Source organism: Panthera pardus, unplaced genomic scaffold (assembly GCF_024362965.1).
Source record: "Panthera pardus isolate Hobbes unplaced genomic scaffold, ASM2436296v1 HiC_scaffold_3, whole genome shotgun sequence".
Lineage (NCBI taxonomy): Eukaryota > Metazoa > Chordata > Mammalia > Carnivora > Felidae > Panthera > Panthera pardus.
In genome coordinates, this window is record NW_026526876.1 from 38,219,232 (window position 1) to 38,242,910 (window position 23,679).

The following is a 23,679-nucleotide window of genomic DNA, read 5'->3' on the forward strand; positions in this document are numbered from 1 at the left end:
CTTAGCAGCACCGCTAAGAACTACTTTCAATTCCCCCAAGGAAGCCAGGTTCTCTCTTTGGCACATGCCGTTACGTTACTCCCTACCAGAACAATCTTCCCCACGCCTTTTCCTGCCGCCACCCCCACCTTCCCTCGGCCAATTCTCTACTGATCCTCTAGGCTCTGGTTTACCCTCTGTTCCTCCAGGAAGCTGTGCGTGCCCCCCAACCCTGAGCTGGATCTCCCGTTCCCACTGCACTGGACCCCTGAATCGTGCTCGCCCGGCCCCTCTCTGTGTCCCTGGGTGGTAAGCTCCATGGGGGAAGGGATTTCCTTTTTCTTTGTCTCTATCGTGTCAAGTGCCAAGCGGCTTTCCTAGCCCACAGTAGGTGTTCAGATAAATGCTCGTATGATGAATGAAGGGATGGATGGGTGAGATAAACAGCTGCCTCAGGACCTTGGTTCCTACGGTTTCAGGCACCCACGCCTCCAGCAGCTTTTCCTTCCTTCCTCCACTGTTTGGCCACGGGCCGGTCAGCAGGCTGGTCATCGCTGGGCACCCACTCAGAGGCTCTTTGACTCACACCCTCCGCTTGGGAGTTCAGTCTTCCCTTAAAAGGCCACCTTATCGGAAAGTGCCTGTGATGGCATTTATGAGCTCTATTTTTATCTATGTTGGAAAAGCCTCCAAGTTGATTCCCAAGCCAAAGACATTCAACTCAGGAACGTGGATGAGCAAGGAAGCGTCTACGTGATGCCTTTGAGTCACAGCTTTGTTTTCTGTGGCAAAGGCCTCCGGTCCGCCCTGTCACTGGGCCCTTGTTTTGAAGGACCGTCTGTCTCTAAAAAAAAAACCTTTTGATCCCGCGTTCGTTAAGACTAGATCCTGCAGCCCTTCCTGTGCTGTGAAATGATGTCCTCTCCCCGAAGGTTCCCTGACCTCTTCTGGGGCCCTCGGAGTAGAAGGCAGATGGGATCGCCACACATTTCCCAGTTTGTTGCGAACGGTCTTCCACCCCCATCCCCAAGTGGAAGTGAATTATGGGTGATAGCAGCGGCAGCAGCAGGAAGGCAGGAGGCAGGGCGGCCAGAGGAGAGGGCTCCCAACGAGCCCGGCCAGAGGGATAATTGGATAGAAACCACAGAATGAGGAGCGTAACCCAGCAGGGCTGGCGAACAAGTTGAGGGCCTGTGCCAGGGAAAGGATTTGCTGTCAGAACCACCGGGAGAGAGACAGAGACAGAGACAGAGAGAGAGAGAAAGAAAGAGGAAGGGAGAGAGAGAGAGAAGGTAGGAGTACGGAGAGAGGAAAATGACAGCAAAAGGACCAAGGAAGGGAGGGGAGGGAGGGGAGAAGCAGGAAGCAGAGGTGGAAGGAATTGGGTAGTTCGTGGGGAAGGTCAGGAGGGGACAAGGAGAAGGGATCTCTTTTTCATCCAAGTGGGGTCATCTGGGGAAAGAGGATGTTGGAGAGTCCGAGAGATGGCCAGTCACCTCACCCCCGCCCCTGTCAGATTAGAAACGAGGGCCAGGGAACGTTCCACATACGTTCTCGTCCCCCACATGCAAACCACTGGATTAGCCACCGTCCCTGCCGCCAGGGATGTAGGGAGAAAAGATAGAGCTCATCAAAGGGTGCTGGAACCCGGAGGACTCAAGCCACCGTTGGGTCCCCTCCCTCTTTCCCTTGGCAAAAGCCTGAACAACGTTCAGAGTCTGTGCCCCACTGTCTCTGCCCCGCGTTCCCCTCTTCCCAGCAGCTGCCGTGCAGCCCAGGGCCACAGTCCCTTAGGCACCCCTGCTTTGCTGGTTAGGCACCCCTGCTTTGCTGGTTACTCTGGGACAGGGACCAGACTGAAAGCTTGGAGTCCGGGCTGAGTCAGCACCGCCCGTGGGAGACGTTGCTTCCTGGAAGCCTTGCTTCGAAGCTCCTGCCTGGCCAAGCCCTTGGTAGGGAGAAAGAGGCGCCGTGCCCGGAGGCTGGCAGGTGACCTTGGTGTTCAAGATACGTCTCGCCACAGAGAGAATCTTGGGGCCGAAATTCCCTTAGTCCTGCTTGAAGGCTGACTCCAGCGTTCTTCAGGCTGTCCCCAGGACTCTCCACATGCTCTGATTCAGAAAATCGCATTTTCCAGACCTCACGCGAGATTTTGGGGCCGAGACGGAGGCTCTGATTCCCTGCACCGTCTAGTTAACTTCTCCTGAAAATACACACAAAATATACTTTCTAAGCCCCGGGTGTCTATTTGCCAAAGACACGCCTTTCCTCGTCGGGGTTGGTTAGAATGCACCCGAGATGCGCCACAGGGTCCCAAGGCAATATCCGCTGTCGATTAAAAAAAAAAAAGGAGAGGGGCGCCTGGGTGGCTCATTCGGTTGAGCGTCCGACTTCGGTTCAGGTCATGACCTCGCGGTTCGTGGGTTCGAGCCCCGCGTCGGGCTCTGTGCCGACAGCTCAGGGCCTGGAGCCTGCTTCCGATGCTGTGTTCCACCCCCCCTCCCCTGCTCACACTCTGTCTCTCTCTCAAAAATTAAATAAAGCTTAAAAAAAAAAAAAAAAGGACAGCATTCCATCAGCAGAAATCTGCAGACCTCTCCGGTGGCCAAGCTCCCCGCTCTGTCCCCGAGGGGCTGCCGTGAGGAGTCTAAGCCACCCCTGTCCTCCTCACTGCCCTTGCCTGTTTTGACTCCCCCCCCCCCCCCCCCCCGTGCAGGGTGAAGGGTCATTTTGACGACCCTCCCTCCCCTCCGCCAAGAATGGGGAGGGAGGGCTTGGGAGCCCAGCAAGAAAGGAGCTAATGGCCCTTAGGCACATTTTCCAGCTGTCACACCTGCCAACATGGGAACTCACACTCACGCACACACACTCGGCAATAAATTGGTTCAGGCTTCCTTGTTCCATCTGTCCCACGCCTAAAGCAGTGGTACCGAGAATTTCCATCAACAAACTGTGGTTCCCGGTTGGTGCCCCTCCTCCCTCCCTGCTTGCGGCCCTTCCCCGAACTGATTGATGGTTGACACCTACCGCCTACCGGTCACGATGGGCAGGGGCTGATGACACAAAGACACGGTCTTGGGGGAGAAAAGGTACGTAAATATTACTCAGATGCGAGGCTGCGACACAGTGTTGCGACATGGTACGACATGGTACGCGGCAGACTAGTGGCCACAGGCCAGATCTACCCCGTGGGCATGTTTCGTTAAGCTTAGCAACACATTTTAAAAAATTGAGGGCGCCTGGGTGGCGCAGTCGGTTAAGCGGCGACTTCGGCTCAGGTCACGATCCCGCGGGTCCGTGAGTTCGAGCCCCGCGTCGGGCTCTGTGCTGACCGCTCGGAACCTGGTCCCAGTTCTGTGTCTCCCTCTCTCTCTGACCCTCCCCTGTTCATGCTCGGTCTCTCCCTGTCTCAAAAAAATAAGTAAAAAAAACGTTAAAAAAAATTTAAAAATTGGGAGACGGGCGCCTGAGTGGTTCAGCTGGTTAAGCGTCTGACTTCGGGTCAGGTCACCATCTCACGCCTCATGGGTTTGAGCCCCGCAGTCGGGCTCTGTGCTGACAGCTCAGAGCCTGGAGCCTGCTTCACATTCTGTGTCTCCCTCTCTCTCTTACCCTCCCCTGCTCACGTTCTGTCTGTCTCTCTCTCTCAAAAAAAAACATTTAAAAAAAACTTTTTTTTTTTGGCTGGGAGAGTTCACGTAAAATGAGTACTTCTGCCTTTCTTTTTGAAATGACAGATTTGGCGACAATCGGAAAGAGGTGATAAGCCACTGTCCCCTCTGGATGGGACACACCCTCTAGGTCTGTGGCAGGCCACAGCTCGCCTCCCCACCTCTCCACCCCACCCCCTTCCCTCTTGACTTCAACCGGGCTCTCGCTTCATTCATTCGTGCCTTCCTGCCACAATGGTGCAGGTGTTCGAATCTGGGGACCCTTCAAATGAAAAAGCCATCAGAGGAACCGTCACTTCTGCTCGAAGACGTCAGACGGGTTAACCCCGGAACTGATTTTAAGGAGTTGGTTGATTCGATGCCCGGTGTATTGTTTCTCCCCTCCCCCTCATCGCGAGCTGCAGAGGGGAAGGACGGCGGTGGGCCGCCTCCTCCCCACGACCCCCCGGCGCACAGCGGAGTGCCTGGGACCCGGCCCGGCTCAGGACACGCTTGCAAAATGTGTTGAATGAATGGAGACTCTAGAAGCACCCGGTGGGAAAGGGAATTCCGAGCAGAGGGAGGTGTGGGCACAAAGGCACGGCAGTAAATAGTGTACAGGGAAGCTCAAGTGTGAGGTGGGTGGGATCACGTAGGGGTGGGAGCACCTGGCAGGAGCTGAGGTGGGAAAAATAGACTCCAGGGGGAACCTGAAGCGCTTTTTATGAGGCCACGTCATGACGGTAACCACGGACCCCGAGAAGTGATTGAAGGATCACAATTCTTGTTTCGGAGAGAAGTCTGGCAAGGCGCGAGATGTGAAGTGAGCTCCAGAGGGAAGACAGGAACAGCAAATAGAATTCAATTCAATGCCCCACTTCCTCATTCTGAGGCCCCTGCAAGGCCACCGGGGGATCTATTTTGAGAAAATGGTGCCCCCTGCCGACTGAGTCTAGGCTTGCAGCTCCTCTGGGCCAAAGGGGAAATTACAAAACGTTTGGGCCTCGGGGCGCCTGGGTGGCTCAGTCGGTTAAGCAGCCGGCTTCGGCCGGGGCGTGATCTCGCGGTTCGTGAGTTCGAGCCCCGCGTCGGGCTCTGTGCTGATGCCTCGGAACCTGGAGCCTGCTTCGGAATCGGTGTTTCTCTTCTCTCTCTCTCTCTCTCTCTCTCTCTCTGCCCTTCCCCTGCTCATGCTCTCTCTCTGCCTCTGAAAATTAAGAGGAAAAATTAAAAATAAATAAAATGTTAGGCTTCCTGAACGGAAGTACACAGGATTGCAAGGGGTGATGTATCTAAGAGAAGAAGAGCCCACGAGAACATGTTGTACTCAGGACTAATGCCACAATCTTGTCGGATAAATACACAACACTGGCTAACTTGAATCTCAGATAAAAAACACATAGAAGTATGTCTCAAATATCACACAAGTAATTTTTAATAGTAGTATGGATGAGACCTACTTAAACTAAAAAATTACCTGTTGCTTATTTGCAATTCAAATTCAGCTGGGCATCCTGTGGGGTTTTTTTTTTTTTTTTTTAATGTTTACTTATTTTTGAGACAGAGAGAGACAGAGTATGAGCAGGGGAGGAGCAGAGAGAGAGGGAGACACAGAATCCAAGCAGGCTCCAGGCTCTGAGCTGTCAGTACAGAGCCCAATGGCGGGGCTTGAACTCATGAACCGTGAGATCATGACCTGAGCCGAAGTCTGATGGGGGCTGGAACTCCTGAGGCTGAAGTCGACTGAGCCACCCAGGCGCCCCCATCCCGTGATTTTATTTGCTGAAGCTGACAGTCCCAGATAAAGGGCGCGGGAGGGGCCAGGAGAAAATCGGAAATGAACTTGGGTGGGTTACTCTCCTGGCGTATCTCTGCAACCTCCACTCCACCTCCGAGAAGAGCTGGAGTTTTGCGGTGATGCCTGCCCAGTTACACCGCTCTCTTTGGGAAAACCGTCTGTTGGGAAACCGTTTTTCGTGAAACGAGCCCCCTGATTACGGTGGATCCTATGTACGAACCCCCTTTGAGAATCTGAAGAGAGCTGCGGGCTCGTTACAGAAAAGTGAACCCACTGGCTTGACTTGTGTGTGAGCACTGGTGTCATTATGCGTGCGCGCCGCGCACACACACACACACACACACTTTTATATACAATTCAGGAAGTCCCAAACTTTCGCATGGGTGACACTTTCCTTCTAGAGCTGTGGTCTCTCAATGTGGTAGTTCTAGATCCCGAGTAGGAGGAAACGGTGTCCACCCCGAACCTAACTAAGACGCAGTGCTTTTGCTAGCTCTGGCCACCCACATGCCATGACAACACACAGAAGTGGGCAGGAAGAAACATTCCGTCCCTCCCCTCCGCGCAGGCCTTGAATCTCTTCCCTCCTCCACCTCTCCCGGAAAGAACAGGGAATCCGGCATACTTGGACAGTGAACCCACCAGCCCTTGTGGACTGGCGCCTCAGCCGAGTGGAAGGCACTGAATGAGATCACTTCCTATTCCAAGACCCTCTCTGTTCCCCTCCCACCCTCTTGCCGCGGCAGGCATAGCCTACCGGTTCCCAGCGTAAGGACTATGCCTGTCAGAAATTGGCCTTCATCCTTAGGTGAAAACCTTCCAGAGTAAAACTCCGGGTGCTCTGGTCAAAGCCATGGCCGGAACATTTGGGGACTGGATCTTGGAGCAGGATGCCAAGTCTCCCTCTTACAGCCCTTCCCGGAAAGCTCCCTGACCCCCACAGCCTGCTCCCCTCCTAAAAATTTCGGGAGTTAAAACGTCTTGTAATCAGCCATAATGGTTGATACTCGTTTTGTTTTTTTAATGTCCTCACTTGAAAAAAAATATGGAAACACCTCTGTCAGCAAACCCCCCCCCCCCCCCCCCCCCCCCCCGCCAAATCATTTGCAGTTCGGCTGGACCAGGATATCCAAACAGCCGGGACCACTGGCTTCGCTTGCTGACCCGACCCGCGGGGAGTACAGGCTCGCTTCTGGGCCCCGTCTTCCCGCGGTCGTGGGTCTTCCGGTTGACGCGCCTGGGTGGGTTCCTGGTTCCCTATTCCAAATGTGGGGAGACTTGCCCTGCCCTAGCTTCTCCCCAGGAGTGTTGTCAGGGCAAATTTTGAGGAACTACAGAGCTTGGGGAAAGGAGTCCAATAAATCTATGAGATCGCGGCTCCTAAAGACAGCTGGCGTGTTCCCAGCGGGAGGGGTTGAACGATCGTGGAGAGACCCACGATGACACTTCTCTCTGCCACGGCATCTGGAGAAAGCGACCAGCACGCCACCGACTGATAAAACGCGCAAACTGTCCCGCTGACCGGCGGGAGCGACAGCAGAGGCAGCGGGCCTCCTGAGGGGCTTGGCTTCTCCCTGAGGGCATAGGTCTAAGACGTGACTAGGGCCTGGGGGACTTGAGTTCTAGTTCTCTCTCTCTCTCTCTCTCTCTCTCTCTCGGCACATACCCAAGGACCTACCACGGGTCTTCCGGCCTTCCCTAATCTGCTTTTCCATCTCTGTAAGGGACAGGTGCTTGCTCGGTCCTCTTCGGAAGGGTGTGCGGGGCTGTGGGAAAAACACACTACCCGTTCCTCAGTGCCTCGCCTGAAAAGATTGCCCGTTCTTGTCCCTTTCAAAACAACATAGAATCCTCCTCTTAATGTTACTTCCGGAATAGCCTGCCCTAGGTTTTTTACCCCCAGTCGCACGGGTGGGCTCGCTCCCCTCGCACTAGGCTATGAGGCGTCCAGGAAGGAGACAAGCCGCTTTTGCCACCCAGCCTGAGCATAAACAGCCGAGGAGGTCGACCTGATGGCTTGACCAAAATAGGCCTAAGTACAGCATACCCCAAACGAAAAACACAGTGTTTGGGGAAACGTGTGTGCGGGCTCCCTCCCTTCTGCACATAGCTGAGAATTAACTGCAGATGAAAGCCCTTTGATCTGTAGCAACCTGAGGCATCAGGCCGCCCAGGGTTAGCGATCAACACTACTTTTGTCGGAACTTGTCTGGTATTTCACAGTCTCAGCCCTAACAGAATGTTGCCGACTTCGGTCTAACTTGGCGCGCTTGGCTCCCGCGATCCTGTAGGTAAGGATGCCCCGCCCAAAACACAATGGCAACTTACGCCACACCTTCACCTCTGTCCCATTTGAGCCGAGCGACACGTCAGCGCGGTCACTGCTCCCACTTGAACTGACTGAAGGCAGGAGGATGGCGGGGTCAGGGCGGGGGGGGGGGGGTAGAGGCAGGGATTTTAAACCCCAGTTCCCGCTTGGCTCCGTTCCCCCCTCCTTTCATCTTCCCACACTTGGGCTCAAGCCTCACCTTGCCCAGACACTTCGTTGTTAGCTCTGCGCGTCTGAGACGCAGTGATTTGTTTACCTGTCTCCCTAGTAGCTGTGAACCCCCCCAGAGGGTAAGTACTGGTCCTCCTCAGCTTCCAACTCCCAGCAAGTTCACAGTAGGTGGCACAGTAGGGAGGGGCTAGCTGGACAGACGGGACTGAACAGATAGGCCAGCACTGTGCTCTTGGCGCACAGCACGTAGGACGTACTTGCCCTGGTGGCAGGTGAGAGCCACGCTGCCCGCTGAAGATTCTGTCTTGCTCTTGGTGCCTAGTATCAGGCATCTCTGGGAAGGGCAGCGGCTGGAGGCGGAGGGGATTGGTCGGAGGGTTGGAACAACAGGCCCACATGCGGATCGCCTACAGGTTCCCGGCCCCGGTCACATACATGCTCTAGCCACCTATCCGATCCACAGAAGACAGTCTGAAAGAACCATCAGTCCAAGGAGCTAACTGATGCAAACTTTGGGATGGGGGGGGGAAAAAAGAGAGAGGGAGAAGGGGTGGAGAAGGAAGGAAGTTCAGTCAGATGTACTTAAAACCTCTTCTCTCAAGGAGGAGTTCAGAATGAGAGGGGGCCTTTGGGGGCAGAACTGCAGCGACACCAGGGCCCCTAGAGAGCGACAGGAGCGCAAGCGAGGCTGGCTTGAAAGGCTGGGTAGGGGTGGCGAGGCAGCCGCTCAGGAGGCGGCTGGGCTCCCATCTGGAGAGCCAAGGGGCTGGGGCTGCTGAACAGATGGAGTGAAAGTTGCAGCTGGTGGAAATGCACTTTCATGTGTAAAGTTCGGGCCCGTGGAGGATTGCGGTTTCCAACTCTGAAGGCAGCAGTGGGCAGGTGGCTCTGCTCCACGCTCCGCCTTCTCCCCCCCCCCGCCACTGCCACCCAGGAAACTTGACAGAGGCTCTGTGCCAGGCCCCAGCCACCATGCCTTCCGCCCAGCATCCCTTTCAACAGGCAGGAGCTGGCATGGGGACACCTTGGCACAGCCTCGGCGGCAGGGAGGACCGCAATGCTTTAGCAGCTGACGGGGACAGGGGAATAGGATTAATCCGGCCTCCCCAGGAGGGGACCAGGTGGACCGAGAACAGACGCAGAGACGGAGGGAGGGAAGCGACCTTCCCAAGCTGTTCATGATACATACGCTGGGTCTCCACTCGGGGCTCGCGCGAGCTCTGGCCGAAGGGGAGGCCGCGGGGAAACGTGAAAACGCGGCAGCCACTGTGGCTCTGGACTCATTTCCCTCCCCCCCCGACTTCAAGAGAGGTTTCTTGAGGAAAGAAGAGATCTGGAGTTCTTAAAGACAGATTTGCCAGCAGAGCTTGAGGAGAGGAAGTGATTTTCATATTCTCTGGCTCTAACGGCCAGCCCCCCCGTCCTGGCGTGTTTGGACCGTCACCTGTGGGAGCGGAGACCACAATCACAACTGCAAACCTATTAAAGTTCCTCCCGGCAAGGCTTGGGCGCTTGGGGGAATTAGCCACCCAACCAGGGCACCTACAGCCGGCAGGAAGCCTGGGCAAAGAGCGTCAGCTCTCGTCTCTGCCCTGGGCTGTGCTCCCGGTCAGCCAGAACAGAAACTGCCAACTCTGTCCTGTTAAAATCCAAGGGCTTCTTTCAGAATATGTGATTTTTGCTTCCTTTTCTTAAAAAAAACAAACAAAAAACAAGACAAAACCAAAAAACCCCAAACAGACTGGAACCCAGTCCCAGTCTTTTTTCCCTATTGTGTCCATTTGCCCAAGAGATGTCCGTATCTGAGATAATAACTTAAATATGCTTGAAGTGAAGGTAGCCTCTCTGTTCCTAGTGGGACGTCTTCTTGGCTCCTTTCCCAAACTTGGCATCGAGACCGAGACCTAAGGAAAGGGAAAAGATGGGCTTAGCTTTATGAGGAGAAATGCAACCTACCAATGATTTTGAGAGTAGGGGGAGGGGAGGGGACGGTCAGCCTTAGTCCCCCCCCAACACTGGGAGCTTTAAATAAAACTAACGTGCAAACACCGGTTTTAGTGGACTCCCTCGGAGGGGAAAAAAAAAAAAAATCACCAAGATACAGGTAATTACATATATAGAATAAAATACGGTACAACGAAAAGAAAAGAACGTCAAGACTTCTTAGCTAGTTCTCTCAGCGCATCCACGGCAGCACCAATCAGTAGGGAGTAAGTATAATGATTTTATCCTATTCGGTGCGTGGGGAAACTTAAGTCACCAGAGGAACATCACTAAAATGAAACGTACGTTAGGAAGGGTGGATTAGGTGCGATGCTTCCTTTCCTCTTTTTTTTTTTTTTTTCCTTTCCTCTTTTAAAAACGTCTTCTCTAAAATAACGACATAAATTTCATGAGTATAACGTTTCAGGGGGGAAGAAAGTATCCCAAGCGCTGTCACCCTCCGTGTGCCCAGCGAGGCCAGCTCTGCCGGCAACTTACCCAAGAACACGAGCACGGTGCCCACCCACTGCAGGGGGCTGATGGGGTTGGCAAAGAGGATCACAGAGGCCAAAATGGTGAAGAACTTGCGAGTTGTCGTGATGATGGAGCAGGTCAGGGGGCCAAAATACACCACCGTCATGAAGATGAAACTCTAGAGAGACGGAGAACGTGGGGGTCGGCCTGGCTCTCGGGGACCCGCCACCAGGTCTAAGGTCTGCGAGGGGCCGTCGGGGCTCGCTCGGCCCACCCTCTTCCCCCCAAGCCGGGTCAGTCTCTCTCAGGGAAGCCACGCCACCCCGTGGTGATGCGCTCACCTGCCCCAGGGCGCTGGTCAGACCAAAGAGCAGGATGTTGTAGATGATGGTAGGGTATCTTTCGGCAAAGCTCAAGAACTCCCAGAGCTCGCCAGTGAACAGGATTCCTAGGGAAAGACGTCTGGGGGTGAGTGGCGCACGTCCCATGCCTGTAACGGTGCGCGTGCCTGCGCACAACCCACTGGAGTACCCCACAGGAGAATGCGCGGAAGGAGTCTGTACTGTCCCGTCAGGCAGCCTCCTAGTCTTCCGATTAGAGAAACTAACTAAAGACTCTTCCGAGAGACGCTTGGGAATCGATTCGTCGCTTCTGCCAAAGCCACTGGAATCAGGGATCCTCGCGTGTTGGGGAGATACTGCCCCACGCATCGCCAGCTCAGTGGAGCCCCGAGCGCTGGTCACCTCCAGCCATCGGCAGCCTCCTCCGTGAAGCCCACCGGGCTGTACAAAAAATACTTCCCGCGTGTGTCCGGATTTGAAAAACAGGTTAGGAAGCGCTGATTTAAAAGCAAATGCGTCCACATTCGAACTATACTCGGTACACGTCAAATACCAACATCTCATCTCTCTCCCTGGGTTCCCAAGGCACCCCCGTGACCCAGCCTTGACTGTGCAATGAGTAGCAAGCACAGCCTGCTGGGAAGCTTTCTCCAGGAAGGTTTCTCGGGGGGCTGGACAGAAGGGCCCCTTTGAGCCAAGAAAGGCCCTTGGCCTGGGCAAAGTTAGCAACTGGCCTCTGCGCTGGGGGTCAACTGGCGGAGGGTGGTCTGGCCTCTGGTGACACAACGGAAAGAACAGCAAAACTGCTCCTTACCAGCTCCCAGCAGCAATGTCGACCAAAGGTTGATGTTCAACATCATGTGGTTGGAACCCGTTTGGTAGTGAGCCCGCATGTGGTCCTGGGAAACGCCTGTCAGTCCGTCCAGGGTCAGAGACAGTAACTGGAAAAGAGAGGGAGGGTGCAGCCGGCAGTGAGGCCAGCAGGCCGCACCGCCACCCCCCGTCCCAGGACACGGTACTCTCAGTTTTCTGAGACCTCCTCACAAAGCCGCTGCCTTAGGACAGAGTCCCTCAGAACAAAATGCTGCCGAGCGGTCACGGGTGGGCAGTCAGGAGAGATCACGATAGCTCACTCCCCCCGCCCCCCAGACACTAGAACGACAGCCTATCTGAGCCCCAACAGTCATAATGTAATCAGAGTAGGACGGGACGCCTCCCACTTCCCAACACAACGCCATGAAGCTTCGTGTGCAGGGGCCAGAGGAACACATTGTGATGATGCGTGTATTTTGTTATAGCAAGGACAGGGAATCTAGTCCTGGCGTGTTGGCCTCCCGGCTTGGAGCAGTGCTCTGGACTGGCTTCTGCGGTCACACTGCCCAGACTGGAACCCCGGGCAAAGTTAGCCATGAACTCTGGCCACTTAATAGCTGTGTGACCACGGCAATGGACTTAACCTCTCTGTGTCTCACTTCCTTCGTATGGAAAACGAAGAGAACACCACGTACGTTGTAAGGTTATCGTTGTAAAAAGTAACCAACGAATAGGTAAGCCACTGGGGGCAATGCCTAATACACAGCAAGCAACAGTTACTGTACTTTTCTTTTAAACTCTGGCTTCCAGGTTTCTCAGAAAAGCTACAGTGAGAGACACACTATTCCTTCCCTGTTTGCTCTGGCCTCACACCAGTGTTTAAATGCAGGCCTCGGAGTCGTCCCCTCCCCGGGAGGGCTGAGCTGTAGTTAAATATTTCAGGCCTCCTGCTACGGCCTTCGCAGAGCCAGGGGCCACACAGCAAGAGGCAAAGACCAGAAGTGGGGGGCATACGGAGCACCATGATCTCTCTCAAGACATATAACCCCAGGTGGGGATGCTCCTTGGTTGTGATTACTGGAAAAGGCTGCCTTTCCCACGAGGACCACGTACCAGAAGCAGCTCTCCGTAGCCAACTGTGTGGTCTTCTATCCCAACTACTTTCTTGGGTTTGTACATGAAAAGGGCCACTCCAGCCACAATTAGCAACACACACAGGTACTTGGCCATTGGGTACTTCTTCTTCAAGAGGGTAACTCCAAGGAGCATGACTACAGGGAAGAAAGAGTGGAAAATTCCGGTACCCACAGGCACTGATGAGCCCACCACTCTTCTCTGGAGGGCCAAGAAAAGACTCATGGGAGAAAACAATGTCTGAGAAGGAAGGCCTATAGACGGTAAGAGGAAGGTGTGCAAGGCTGGCTCCCAGACAGAGATGACTGGGCAACAGGGTGAACAAAGGGTATAAGGCAGGGAAAAGGGAGAGAACAAAGGTGAAAGGTCCAAGAAGGAACAAGGCAAGGGTGGGGATAAGGGAAAAGAGTGAGAGATTTAGAGAAAGAAATTGACGATCAAAATGGGATTGAGAGGGGGCGCGTGGGTGGCTCAGTCGGTTGAGCATCCAACTCTTGCTTTTGGCTTGGGTCATGACCAGGGTTGTGGGATCGAGCCCCGAGTCGGGCTCCACCCTGAGCATGAAATAGGATTTCAACAAATCCTATTTCAACAAAATAGGATTTAAATTTTTTTTAACGTTTTTTTATTTTTTTTTTAATTTTGAGACAGAGAGAGACAGAGCATGAACGGGGGAGGGTCAGAGAGAGAGGGAGACACAGAATCGGAAACAGGCTCCAGGCTCCGAGCTGTCAGCACAGAGCCCGACGCGGGGCTCGAACTCACGGACCGCGAGATCATGACCTGAGCCGAAGTCGGACGTTTAACCGACTGAGCAGCCCAGGCGCCCCCAAAATAGGATTTAGAGTGTCTAATGACCACGTAAACACACGGGACGCCAAAATGACCGGCACGAGAAGCAGACTAGGTCAGCCTCTAGCTCATGCACCCCCAACACCACAGGAAGTGATACGGATGACAGGATGGCAGCAGGAAGGGACGGAGGGGCGACTCTCAAGACAGCGGAGATGGGATGACGAATCCGAAGGAATACACAGCTCTAGCAGAGGAGTAGAGGGCTTCCGACAGGAAGAGTGAGGACGGTAGATGGGGACCATCTTCTGCTGCTTACCTGGGATTGGCTTGCAGGATTTACCAAGGACCTGAAATTAAATTCAGCAAATAATATCTGAGCCATCGGTGACGTGCCAGGCCCCGTGCTACGTCAGGATGAGTAACTGTGGGGCCTACAGCAGAAACCGCAGCCTGTCATGGCCAACCCACCACCGCTAAACCTCAGCTCTCTGGTTCTTTGCCCTCTGCATTTCTCCAACCCATTCTCCTTTTATTTAAGCCACGGGCCCGAGCGAAGGAGCCTTCGTTCTTTTCCAACTACTGCTGAGCCGACCCTCCTCCCACCCTGAGGTTTCACCTGAGTCGGATAGTTGACAAACTGTAGTGCTGAGTTGCTGGAGACCATGGCACCCAGATAGGAGACCGAGCAGGCAGCATAGAGCCAGCTCCGAGTGCGATCCACCCTCGCAGTGTCAAAACACTGGATCACTGGGAGAAGACAAAAAAAACATGTTAAGAGAAACCTGGTGGGCCCAGGATGGACTACTGAGCAAAAGTCGGAAGCCACATGAAAGGAACCTGTCAAATAAGACGAGCAGCACAAGGTATTTCTGTCCTCTTAGCCTGGGAAGTCTCTGAAGATTACGCTCCCCAGTCTCACCTACGCCTAACCCAAGACCACATGCAGGGCAGGGATGGGGGCTCATTCAGTTCAAGGGACTAGTTAGCCCTGATGCAGCCCCCAGGGAACAAAGAGAGAAGCTCAAAACATGTTTGAAGCTGATGCATAAAGGAAAATCAAAGGGAAACAGAAAAGAAAAAAAAGTAAGGATTCTCCGCGGGGATCTGGAACACAGAAGGCCCATTCTCTGCACGTTTCTGACTCAGAAGTTGGTCTGATTTGAGGAAACAGGGTTGTACCCCGTTCCAAAGCCATTCGTTTGGTACACTGAACAGAGAGGCTGCGAAAGTGCTAAAGAGGGTGGAGGTCTTGGGAGCCGGGTGGGTAGGGAGAGAGCGCGCAACGCATTACTATACAGGTACTCACAGATCTTGGCAAACACAGCATTGATCACACATTGGATGAAGACCAGGGTTAAGGCAAAAGTGAATGTCTCCGGTTTGGCTCCCTCCCCATACTTTCCTCTTGTTCTAAGAACGAAAGGGGGGGGGGGGGGGGGAGGAGAGGAATTAGTGTGTTTCCCTCAGGGTCATCTAGTATGTCCGGAACCACGGAAAGCTTTAAAATGATCTTGCTTCTCTGAACGAAGGGGCAGTCTGGTAAGGATCACTGGCCTCATTCGCAAGAGGGGCTGATTTTATTGGATCTAGAAACCAGACATCCCGGCCTGCGAATCCCGTAGACTAGGGGATGGAGCTAGAGGAAACGTGGCACATCAGACGGTGAAACGAGGTACCCCACGCAGCGGATGAAGGGGTACGGGCTACAGCAGCAGAGCCCAGGGCAAAAGAACCCGCGGTCTGCAAACATCTGGAAGGACCAAAGAGGAGCCCGCGGCACAGGCACGCAAACCTGTGTGGGGGTAGAATTCTCAGCCTGTAAAACGCAGGCCTTTCAGATCCAAAAGGAAGAAAAACAAGGGAAGAAAACTAACCAGGTCCCGAGAATTCGGAGACCAACTTTCGCGTTTTGGAAACCTGAGCAGGCACAGAGGCGGCCGCCAAGGGGTCGGGGTGCTGGGAGGGCGGGCACGAGGGGACACCCTGCTCAGGGGCGGGAGGCCCGCGAACGCGGCCACAGGGGCGAGACAGGGGGTCAAGCATGCGCTCCGGCCCCGGGGATCTGCTCACATCTTCTCCTGCAGGATCCCATAGTAGAAATAGCAGACAAAGACGCCGAGGAAGCAGAGCGGCAGGCGCAGCCGGTCGGGCACCAGGGAGCTGCTAGCGGCCATGAGACGCCCGGACGACCCGACCGGAGACCCGCTCACAGCCGGCAGCGGCAGCGGCGGCGACGGGGACAGCTCCAGCCGGACATCGCCGACCGGCGGCAGGGGCCTCATAGGAGCTGCATGCGACCGCTGCTCAGCAGGCCCCAGCAGCCACCGCCAGAGGTGCCAGTTCAGGGCCTCCGAGGGGGAAACGCCTCGGGACCCGGAAACCGCTCCCAAGGAAAGGAGATCTACCCTGAAACCTTGGCTTCGACCCTGGTGGCCAAGAGAGCCAGCCGCCCCGAAGTTAATTCCTCGCCCTCGAGCTCTTCCGATCAGGCAAGTCCGAGGACAGCTGCGACCCGGAGCTCGACGGGATGGCCTACGAGCTAGGCGGGCGGGGAGTGATGACGTATGAGGATGTGGAGGTCAGCAATTGGCTACGCTGTGCGAAGACAGACAGGTGAGTGGGAAGGAGGTTGCGGCCAGCTGGGCAAATCCCCCCGTCTCTTTCCCAGTCAGCGGTCAGGCTTCCGCTGGGTCCTAACGCCAGGAAAGTCTCAGTGGAACCTCAGCGCCCCCTAGCTGCTGCCACGCGTCAGCGCTTCGCCCTCTGCCCGAAGACCAGGCGTTTGAGAGCGGTCCTCCTTCCAGAGCACATCCGTAGGCTTCCAAGGGTTAGGCTAACCTACGCGTGCTGTCTCCGTGCCAAGCGGCAGTTTTCCCGGCCTCAATTAGTGTTAGTCACCTTGTCGCCTCTCGGCTGTTCTGAGGATCAAATGGGCCGAGGTTTGTGAAAAGCGTTTCGTAAACCGTGAAGTGCGCTGTGCGAGTTTAAGGCATTATTCGTCCTGACACTTTCTCAACTCTGATCGGATTTCCTCACCTCCTGGAAGTGGAAATGGAAGTGGCTTTTCTCCAGGGTCTTATGCATCCCCAGCAATGGGCCTGCCACCCTCCAGATTCTTTCCCATTAAAGGACCGCCTTTTTGGACCCCTCCCTCACCCAAGTGTTGGGCCTGCATCAAGAGCTAGGGCAAGACCCCAGGACTTTCCCCTACAACCCCCAAGTGCCACTTAATCAATGGACTCTGGGCTGCTATCTGGGTAGAGGCTCCTTCTCTGCTTCTAACAGCTCACTCCTTTGGCACAGCCTCAGGCAAAGGAAGGAAACTCAGGGCAGCACCACACCCATCACTCCGGGCCTGACTCACTAAGGCTTTGGGGGTAGGCCAAACATCTTGGGGGGGGGGGGGAGTAAGAGAAAGAAGACAGGGTCTGTCTTCAAACCCCTGTCTCCTTTCTATTAATGAGGGGTGCCCCCCACCCCACACACAATTTGCTGTCTCGCCCTGTGGCTTATTCCACTGAATCAGCCTGTGATTCCAGGGCACCAAACAGTAGCTGGGGTGAGAGACCTAGGTTCCAGTCCCCGCCCTGCCTCTTCACCAGCTGGGACTTCAAACAATTCTCTTGACCTCTGAGTCAAGTTTCCTCATCTGAAATTAATGGGAAAATACCAACAAGCAGGAGACCGCTGTGGTCAGAAGCATGGGCACCGGATTCAAATGATCTGCTTCCCAATCTTAGCTCCCCCACTTTGTGCCTTTGGGGTGAGGCTATACAATCTTTCTGTCTTTCTCTCATTAGTACAGCGGGATTTATCCAGTTCTCTCGCTCTCTGTGTTGTTGCGATATTTCGGTAAGATTTTAGGTCAAGCACTTAACAGGGTTTCTGATGCTCACCGGGCCAATGCCTACAGGGATAGCCTGCCTTAGGAGCTCGTCTTGCGGCCTTACAAGACAGGTGCGATTGTAGTTATTACAACTGCTCTTGGGGTAGTCAACTTTCCGCCCCTCCAGTAGGGATCGGATGCCAGGTGATAATGTTTGTAAATCGCAAAGCGCCTTCAGAATGTTGGGGTGGCTGTTTCCGTTTCCCTTCAAAGCTGCTGAGCTCTTACAGGTGCAGCACAATAAAGCTGAGAGGCTGCAAACCCCTCTGTGTCGTGGGTACTCAGGAGATGGAAAGAATGCTCCAGAAAGGCCAAAGCTTCCCTAAAACTGCGCCCAGAGTTTCAGCCTGCTTGCCATTCTCTCGTCTTGTTCCCCTGGCTGGTGCAAGGAGCACACACGACGTCAAACTTGGTCCCCCCTCGCGTCCTCTCTGAAACCCACTCTCTCTAGGGAGCTTTTCCGGACTCATCCCCACTGACTTCCGGCTTCCCCACTGACTCCTTCACCCCACCTCCGCCACACCCTTCATCTGGACAGCCTTTCTACGGACCTGCTGCTTAGATGTCCGTGTAAAGAATCCAAGCCTAGTGACCTGAGGACAGGAACACTGTCCATCCACACAACGCCCACATTCATGTAACACCCGCATCCACATCCTTACGTGTTCAGTAAAGACCCCTCTTGAAGATAAGCAGGAAATGATCAATATAATACCTCCAATCTCTATCCCATTCCCTCCCCCCTCCCCCCCCCCCCCAAATCACGTCTAACAGAACCTCAGGCTGCTGGGAATACTTATTTATTTGGTCTATTAACACCAAGATCTGCAAAAAAAAAACAACTTCTAAACACAGGATAAGAAAACTTGAACATTAACATTCTTCGATTTCGCGTAAGCTCTGCAGTACGGAAAATATACAAACTTCAAACAGCTGCAAAAATAGTGTCTTTGGGAGAAAATAGAGTTTCTACATCGATACAAGAAAAATAGGCATTTTTCTAATCCAACCCAGTCCTGGGGCAGGTGGAGGGTGTAGGGTCGCCGCTTGCCACCTGGAGGAATGCCAGCTGTCCCTCTCCCCCACTGCCCACCTGGGGCTGGGCAAGCCGGGCCGCTGCTTAAGACAATCTTAGGGTGAAAGCGAGATGAAAATGCCACTTGGGAAAACGCTTGGTTCCCATCTCTGCCAGCAGCTGCATTGGTCAAGTGTTCTGGCCCTTGAGGGCTGCTTTGGTCGGCTCCTCCAATGAGAGGGAGGCATGGGGAGGGGGTATATATCTTCATGTCTCCTCCTCCGTGTCCGGGGGGGGGGGGCGGGGAGAGGGAAGGACATCTGTGGGGTCCCCTCTCCTTCGATCATGGGCAGCTTGCTCCATGACAAGGTCAAGGGCGCCATATACAGCCCTTTGGACTCACACCCAGGGGTGGGGGACCCAAGACCTTCGGGGGTGAGTTTTCCACCAAGTGAGAGAGGCGGCAAGAACACAGGTGTGACTTGTGAGCTGCCCAGCTGCTAGTGGAGAAGGCAGGTCCCCTCACATTCGGAGGGGCCGGTGTCCGCCAGAAAGAGGACCCGGGGCTTTGACACGATAAATGAAAGTGCTCGAAGGCCGGAAGGGAAGGGCTCCTTCATCCCCCACCTCAGGGGAGCTAGAGAGGGGCCTGCCACCAAGGCACTGGTCTCCATGGCGAAGTGATGGGGTCAGGGCCCTCAGACCACCAGGGAACTCTGGAAAAGCACAGGCTCTTCTGATGGCGGGGTGCGCTGCCACGGCTCGAATGGCAGCGAGGAGGCTTTGGTGGCCTCTGGATCCTTCCGAGGCGGTGGCCTGGGGCTGGCAGGGGGAAGGGGGGACCCCGGGCTCGAGGGGCAGTTGCGGAAAATGAAGCCCATGCTGGGGAAGAGGGGCTTCATCAAGCTGACGGGGCAGAAGGCCGAGCCGGTCGGGTTGAAATGGACTTTGTTCTTGTCAGGACAGGAAGTCAGGAAGGCCAGGTCAGGGCCTGGGGACCTGGAGGACGGAGAGAGAAACACACATACACAGGGAGAGAAACAGCCAGTGAGAAGGGACGGGGGCATCAGGGGAGCTGGGTCTCTGTTCAAACGGGAGAAAACTACAGGCTACTAAGCCAGTCTTTAGGCCCTCCGCTCTCCATTTATTAGGAATAGGGTTAAACCACAGGAAATCTACTTTATCTAGAAACAGGAGGGATTAAAGCTAGACCAGAAGGAGAACTTCCTCATGATGTGATTTTTGAAGAGGAAACCAAGGGATCTTTTCTAAAAAAATTTTTTCTAATATTTATTTTTGAGAGAGACAGAGACAGAATGCGAGTGGGTTAGGGGCAGAGAGAGAGGGAGACACAGAATCCAAAGCAGGCTCCAAGCTGTCAGCACAGAGCCTGATGCGGGGCTCGAACTCACGAGCCGTGAGATCATGACCTGAGCCGAAGTCAGACGCTCGACTGACTGAGCCACCCAGGCGCCCCCCAAGGGATCTTTTAATTTGAGAGATTTTATCAGTAAGCAGTGTTTTGGGGGCAGGCCACTTGCCCAAAAGCAGAGACCCAGGCAAAGTGATTTTCTAAGACTTTTTATAGCCTAAAGCAGGGTTTCTCAGCAACAGCGCTATGGACATGTGGGGCTGGGTAATTCTTGGTGGCAAGGAGCTGTCCTGAGCCTTGTAGGATGCTTACCCGCATCCCTGGGCCCTACCCACCAGGTGCCAGGAGCACCTGTGCCCCCCTTAGGCTGTGACAACCAAAAATGTTTCCTGACATTGCCAAATGTCCCCTGGTGGGGGGAGGGGGGGGAGGATGTCCCCCACTGAAATCTACTGACCTAAAGAATCTCATTTTTGAACACATTTGAAAGGTGTGATTTTTTTCAAAGCCCTTGCTGAGAGGCAAGGGTAACAACCGTCTGGAGAAGGCAGCCCGACCTTAATAGGAGCCCGACCTTAATAGGAAACAACCGTCCCCACCCTTTTGGTCATGTGGAGGAAATGGAAGGATAAAAGGAGTGAGGTCAGGGAGTTCTAGAGTAAGGAATGAGGATGGGGGTGCCCGGGTGGCTCAGTTGGTTGAGCGTCCAACTTCAGCTCAGGTCATGATCTTATGGGTCGTGAGCTCGAGCCCCGCGTCGGGCTTTCTGCCGTCAGTGCACAGCCTGCTTTGGATCCTCTGTCCCCTCTCTCTCTGCCCCTCTCCCTCTCCTTCTCTCTCTCTCTCTCTCTCTCAAAGACCCATGGGAAGGCCTGCGGTCCCTGGGGAGTCCACAGTGGCAAGGTATCCCCCCGACCAAGAAGGTTTGAAAAGAATCGGTGTGTGCACGCACACTTAGGGATGGCGACCCAGGAGACCGAGCACCCCTCAAAGGACAAGAGGGCATGACGATGAAGGGCTTGATTCCCCCTCTTCCCTGGGAAACCCAGGCCATCTTATAGGATCAGCATGTAGGAAAAGGAGAACATGGCAAAAGAATTGCTAAACGCGGGGCCTTCCCAATGGGAAAGTTGATAACAATGAGAAGGCCGCAAGGAGCTGGGAATTTCTATCCCAGGGCATCCCGGAAAGCATTCAGTGGGTCACCACCTCTCTGAAAGGGTTAACGCAGGGGCAGGACGCCGCAGGACATGACTTTAAGACCTCTGCTGGCATCATGAGTCCATGGAAGGATCAGGACAGGCACCAGCCTTATTTCCACAAGCAACCCCAGCTCGGAGTTACTCAAGTATACTCAGCAGGCTGAAGCACCTGCTTCAGCCGCGAGGTGTGGCCCTCTTCCTCCGCACCACCCCTGGGGACCCAGGGTTCTTGGAGAGGTACCAAGGCAACAGTGATGCTGGGAGAAAAACCCTGGCGGGGGGGCAGCCTGTGATTTTCTCCATAACTCCCACTCCGGCTTATAGATGGGCCCCTGCCGCTACCATGGACTGTCCTCTCCTTTATCTGAAACGTGAATGGAGCTCTCAAGTCTCAAACCCTGTCCTAGCTACATCTTGGCTCACATGCCATAACTTAAATCTTCCTGAGAATCTGCCCCGCTGACGATGAAACTGGCAGGGGGAATGAAATGAGCTCTTAGGGCACCTGTTAAGGGGCATATGGAAAGGTTTGGCCGTCTCTGCTAATGGGAGGGAGCAGAAGTCAATCAACATCAGAATGGGAAAGGGGGTGAAGAGGAGAGAGGGAAACAGACCACAAGAGACTCTTAAGGATAGAGAACAAACTGAGGGAGGTGGGTGGGGGGTGGGCTAGAGGGGGGATGGGAATTAAGGAGGGCACGTGTTGTGATGAGCACTGGGCGTTGTATGTAAGCGACGAATCGATGAATTCTACTCCTGAAACCAATACTGCACTGCGTGTTAACTAACTAGAATTTAAATTAAAAAAAAAAAAAAAATCAACACCAGAATGGCTTCTGAGTTGTCCAACCTGGGTTGGGACAATTCCATAGTCCATCCTTGCAAGGACTGGACATTTCTGTCTGGGAGTTCATGACACTCGAACCACTGCAGCCACAGGGTGAAGACTTGACTCAGAAGCCATTAGGAGGCCGTTTGGGGGACTGTCACTGCGGTGGGGACAAGACACCTCGCCTCTCTGCCTGAGAGAACCGGTATGTTCTCTCTCTCTCTCTCTCTCTCTCTCCGATTACTGTCTAGCAAGCTCACGCCTTCCGCGGGGATGGAAAAAAAATAGAAGAAACAAAGGGTTTAGGTTTCAGATCTGTTTCCTTTCCAGCTCCTGCAGCACTTGTGGCTGGCATGTGGGCAGAGAGCAGGTTTCCATGGAGATAACGATAAGCAAAGATTGAAGGGCTCAGAGTAGGTAATGTCAACAAGTTTGATGGTGGAAAAAGTGCAATACCAATCATCTGAAGTTGACAACGTCCCCGGGACAGAGAGTCCAAGACCGAAGAAGAGCCAGTCGGGTGGGACGGTGCAGGGCTCCCCGCCTTCCCCAGCCCGCCCCAGCCCGCCCCTGCCTGCCCCTGCCTGCCCCTGCCCGTCCCTGCCCGCCCTGTCCACAGCAGGTACTCACGTGGCCTCTTCAAACACACGTACTCTCTCGCAGCCTTCCGGGGGCTCCCGTTTAAAGACGTAGCTGTGATTGGGCCGAGGGGAGGCGGCAAAGGCAAGGACTGGAGATGGGCTGCTGTCTTCAAGGCAGGCTGGGTGGCCCGGAGAGGAGGCTGCAAACAGAGCAAGGCTGAGCCCAGTGGAGCCGAAGGAAAGGAAGGTCTCCGCTTCCCTGGGCTCAGGCCTCGGTGGAAAGAGGCGACCCTGGCGGACGCGGTGAGGGGGCCGGTGGCCGTTATGCTAATCCCAGCTGTCCGTCCGTCCTCTCCCTTAGAACATCTTTGGGGTGGCCTACCAAAGTCCGTATCTCTTTGTACGGGATTAAAAAAAGTACAGCTGAGTGGATGGAAAAACCAGGTCTGTTATCAATTGTGGATTCCCAGGAGGTAGCCTGCAACTGGGGCTCCAAGTCTGACTTTAAAGAATCCTAACTTCCATCTCCCCATGTTCCTCCAAGACTACCCTGCCCTGCTGCGAACGTGCCACAGCTGCTTCCTCACCATGGTCTGGAAAAGCTACCCCCTCTTCCAGGAAGAGCTCCTGTGCCGACTCAGAGAGGCCATCTTCCCTCAACCCCGCTGGTGGGATAAGATTCCTCTCCCTTTCCACGTGGCGAATGTACTTTGCCTAGGCTGCAAACATTGACCTTATCTGTATTTATCTCACGTTTATTCCTTATTACCCTCTGCTCTGTTTACCTCTGTGTATTGTTAGGTCATGCCCTTGACCAGCCTCCCTCACGGGGTGCTGCGAGGACCCAACCCGGTGAGGCAGTTCCTTGGGGCTCTAGGACAGGACGATCATTATCGCAGGGAGGAAGGTCTTGGGTCTCGCCCTCCCGTAAAGGTTCCAGGACACAGGACCAAGTGGAGATCTGGAGTCAGAAAGCTTGGGTTTCAATCTGGGCCCGTGTGACCCTGGGGGCAAGAGACCACCTAAGCTTATTTTAGATCTTTCGCAACCACCTTGAGACCTGTTGCTGGCGATGTGCACAGTGGACCCCCGAATGGGCTCAGCATCCTGAGCCTTCGCCAAAAAATGAGGATGGGAGACACTGCTTGCCCGGGTCACAGTCAGAAGGAAATACAAGTGCAGGTGCGGAGACTTGATATAAATTATAAATCAGAATCTGGGGGCATGTGGCTGGCTCAGTCGGTTAAGCATCCCACTTCGGTTTAGGTCGCGATCTCATGGTTCGCGGGTTCGAGCCCCGTGTCGGGCTCTGGGCTGACAGCTCAGA

General features: G+C 54.4%; 2 protein-coding genes and 1 long non-coding RNA gene across 4 annotated transcripts in view; 1 reads left to right on the forward strand and 2 right to left on the reverse strand.

The window, feature by feature from the left end:
* Window positions 1-9,073: 9,073 nt before the first annotated feature.
* On the reverse strand, window positions 9,074-15,776 carry SLC35B1 (solute carrier family 35 member B1). The gene is made up of 9 exons (XM_019415825.2): window positions 15,538-15,776; window positions 14,774-14,877; window positions 14,084-14,214; window positions 13,784-13,814; window positions 12,652-12,809; window positions 11,540-11,666; window positions 10,726-10,832; window positions 10,409-10,562; window positions 9,074-9,831 (listed from the first exon to the last, which is right to left on the reverse strand). Exons 1-9 carry the CDS (start codon window positions 15,747-15,749, stop codon window positions 9,779-9,781), a joined length of 1,077 nt encoding a protein of 358 aa, XP_019271370.1. The 5' UTR covers window positions 15,750-15,776; the 3' UTR covers window positions 9,074-9,778.
* Window positions 15,777-15,900: 124 nt separating this feature from the next.
* On the forward strand, window positions 15,901-23,095 carry LOC128774331 (uncharacterized). 2 transcript variants are annotated; one of them, XR_008418913.1, is made up of 2 exons: window positions 15,901-16,080; window positions 22,897-23,095. It is a non-coding gene; the product is annotated as an uncharacterized LOC128774331 (long non-coding RNA). The 2 variants fall into 2 exon arrangements; XR_008418914.1 differs by lacking the exon at window positions 15,901-16,080 and adding an exon at window positions 21,624-21,976.
* Window positions 18,138-23,679, reverse strand: part of FAM117A (family with sequence similarity 117 member A) — a 43,529-nt gene continuing 37,987 nt past the window's right edge. The window contains exons 7-8 of the mRNA XM_053893491.1: window positions 22,402-22,552; window positions 18,138-19,367 (exon numbers count right to left, since the gene is read on the reverse strand). Coding sequence (XP_053749466.1) covers window positions 19,067-19,367; window positions 22,402-22,552 — 452 coding nt within the window. The 3' untranslated portion in view covers window positions 18,138-19,066. The remainder of the gene's footprint in view (window positions 19,368-22,401; window positions 22,553-23,679) is intronic.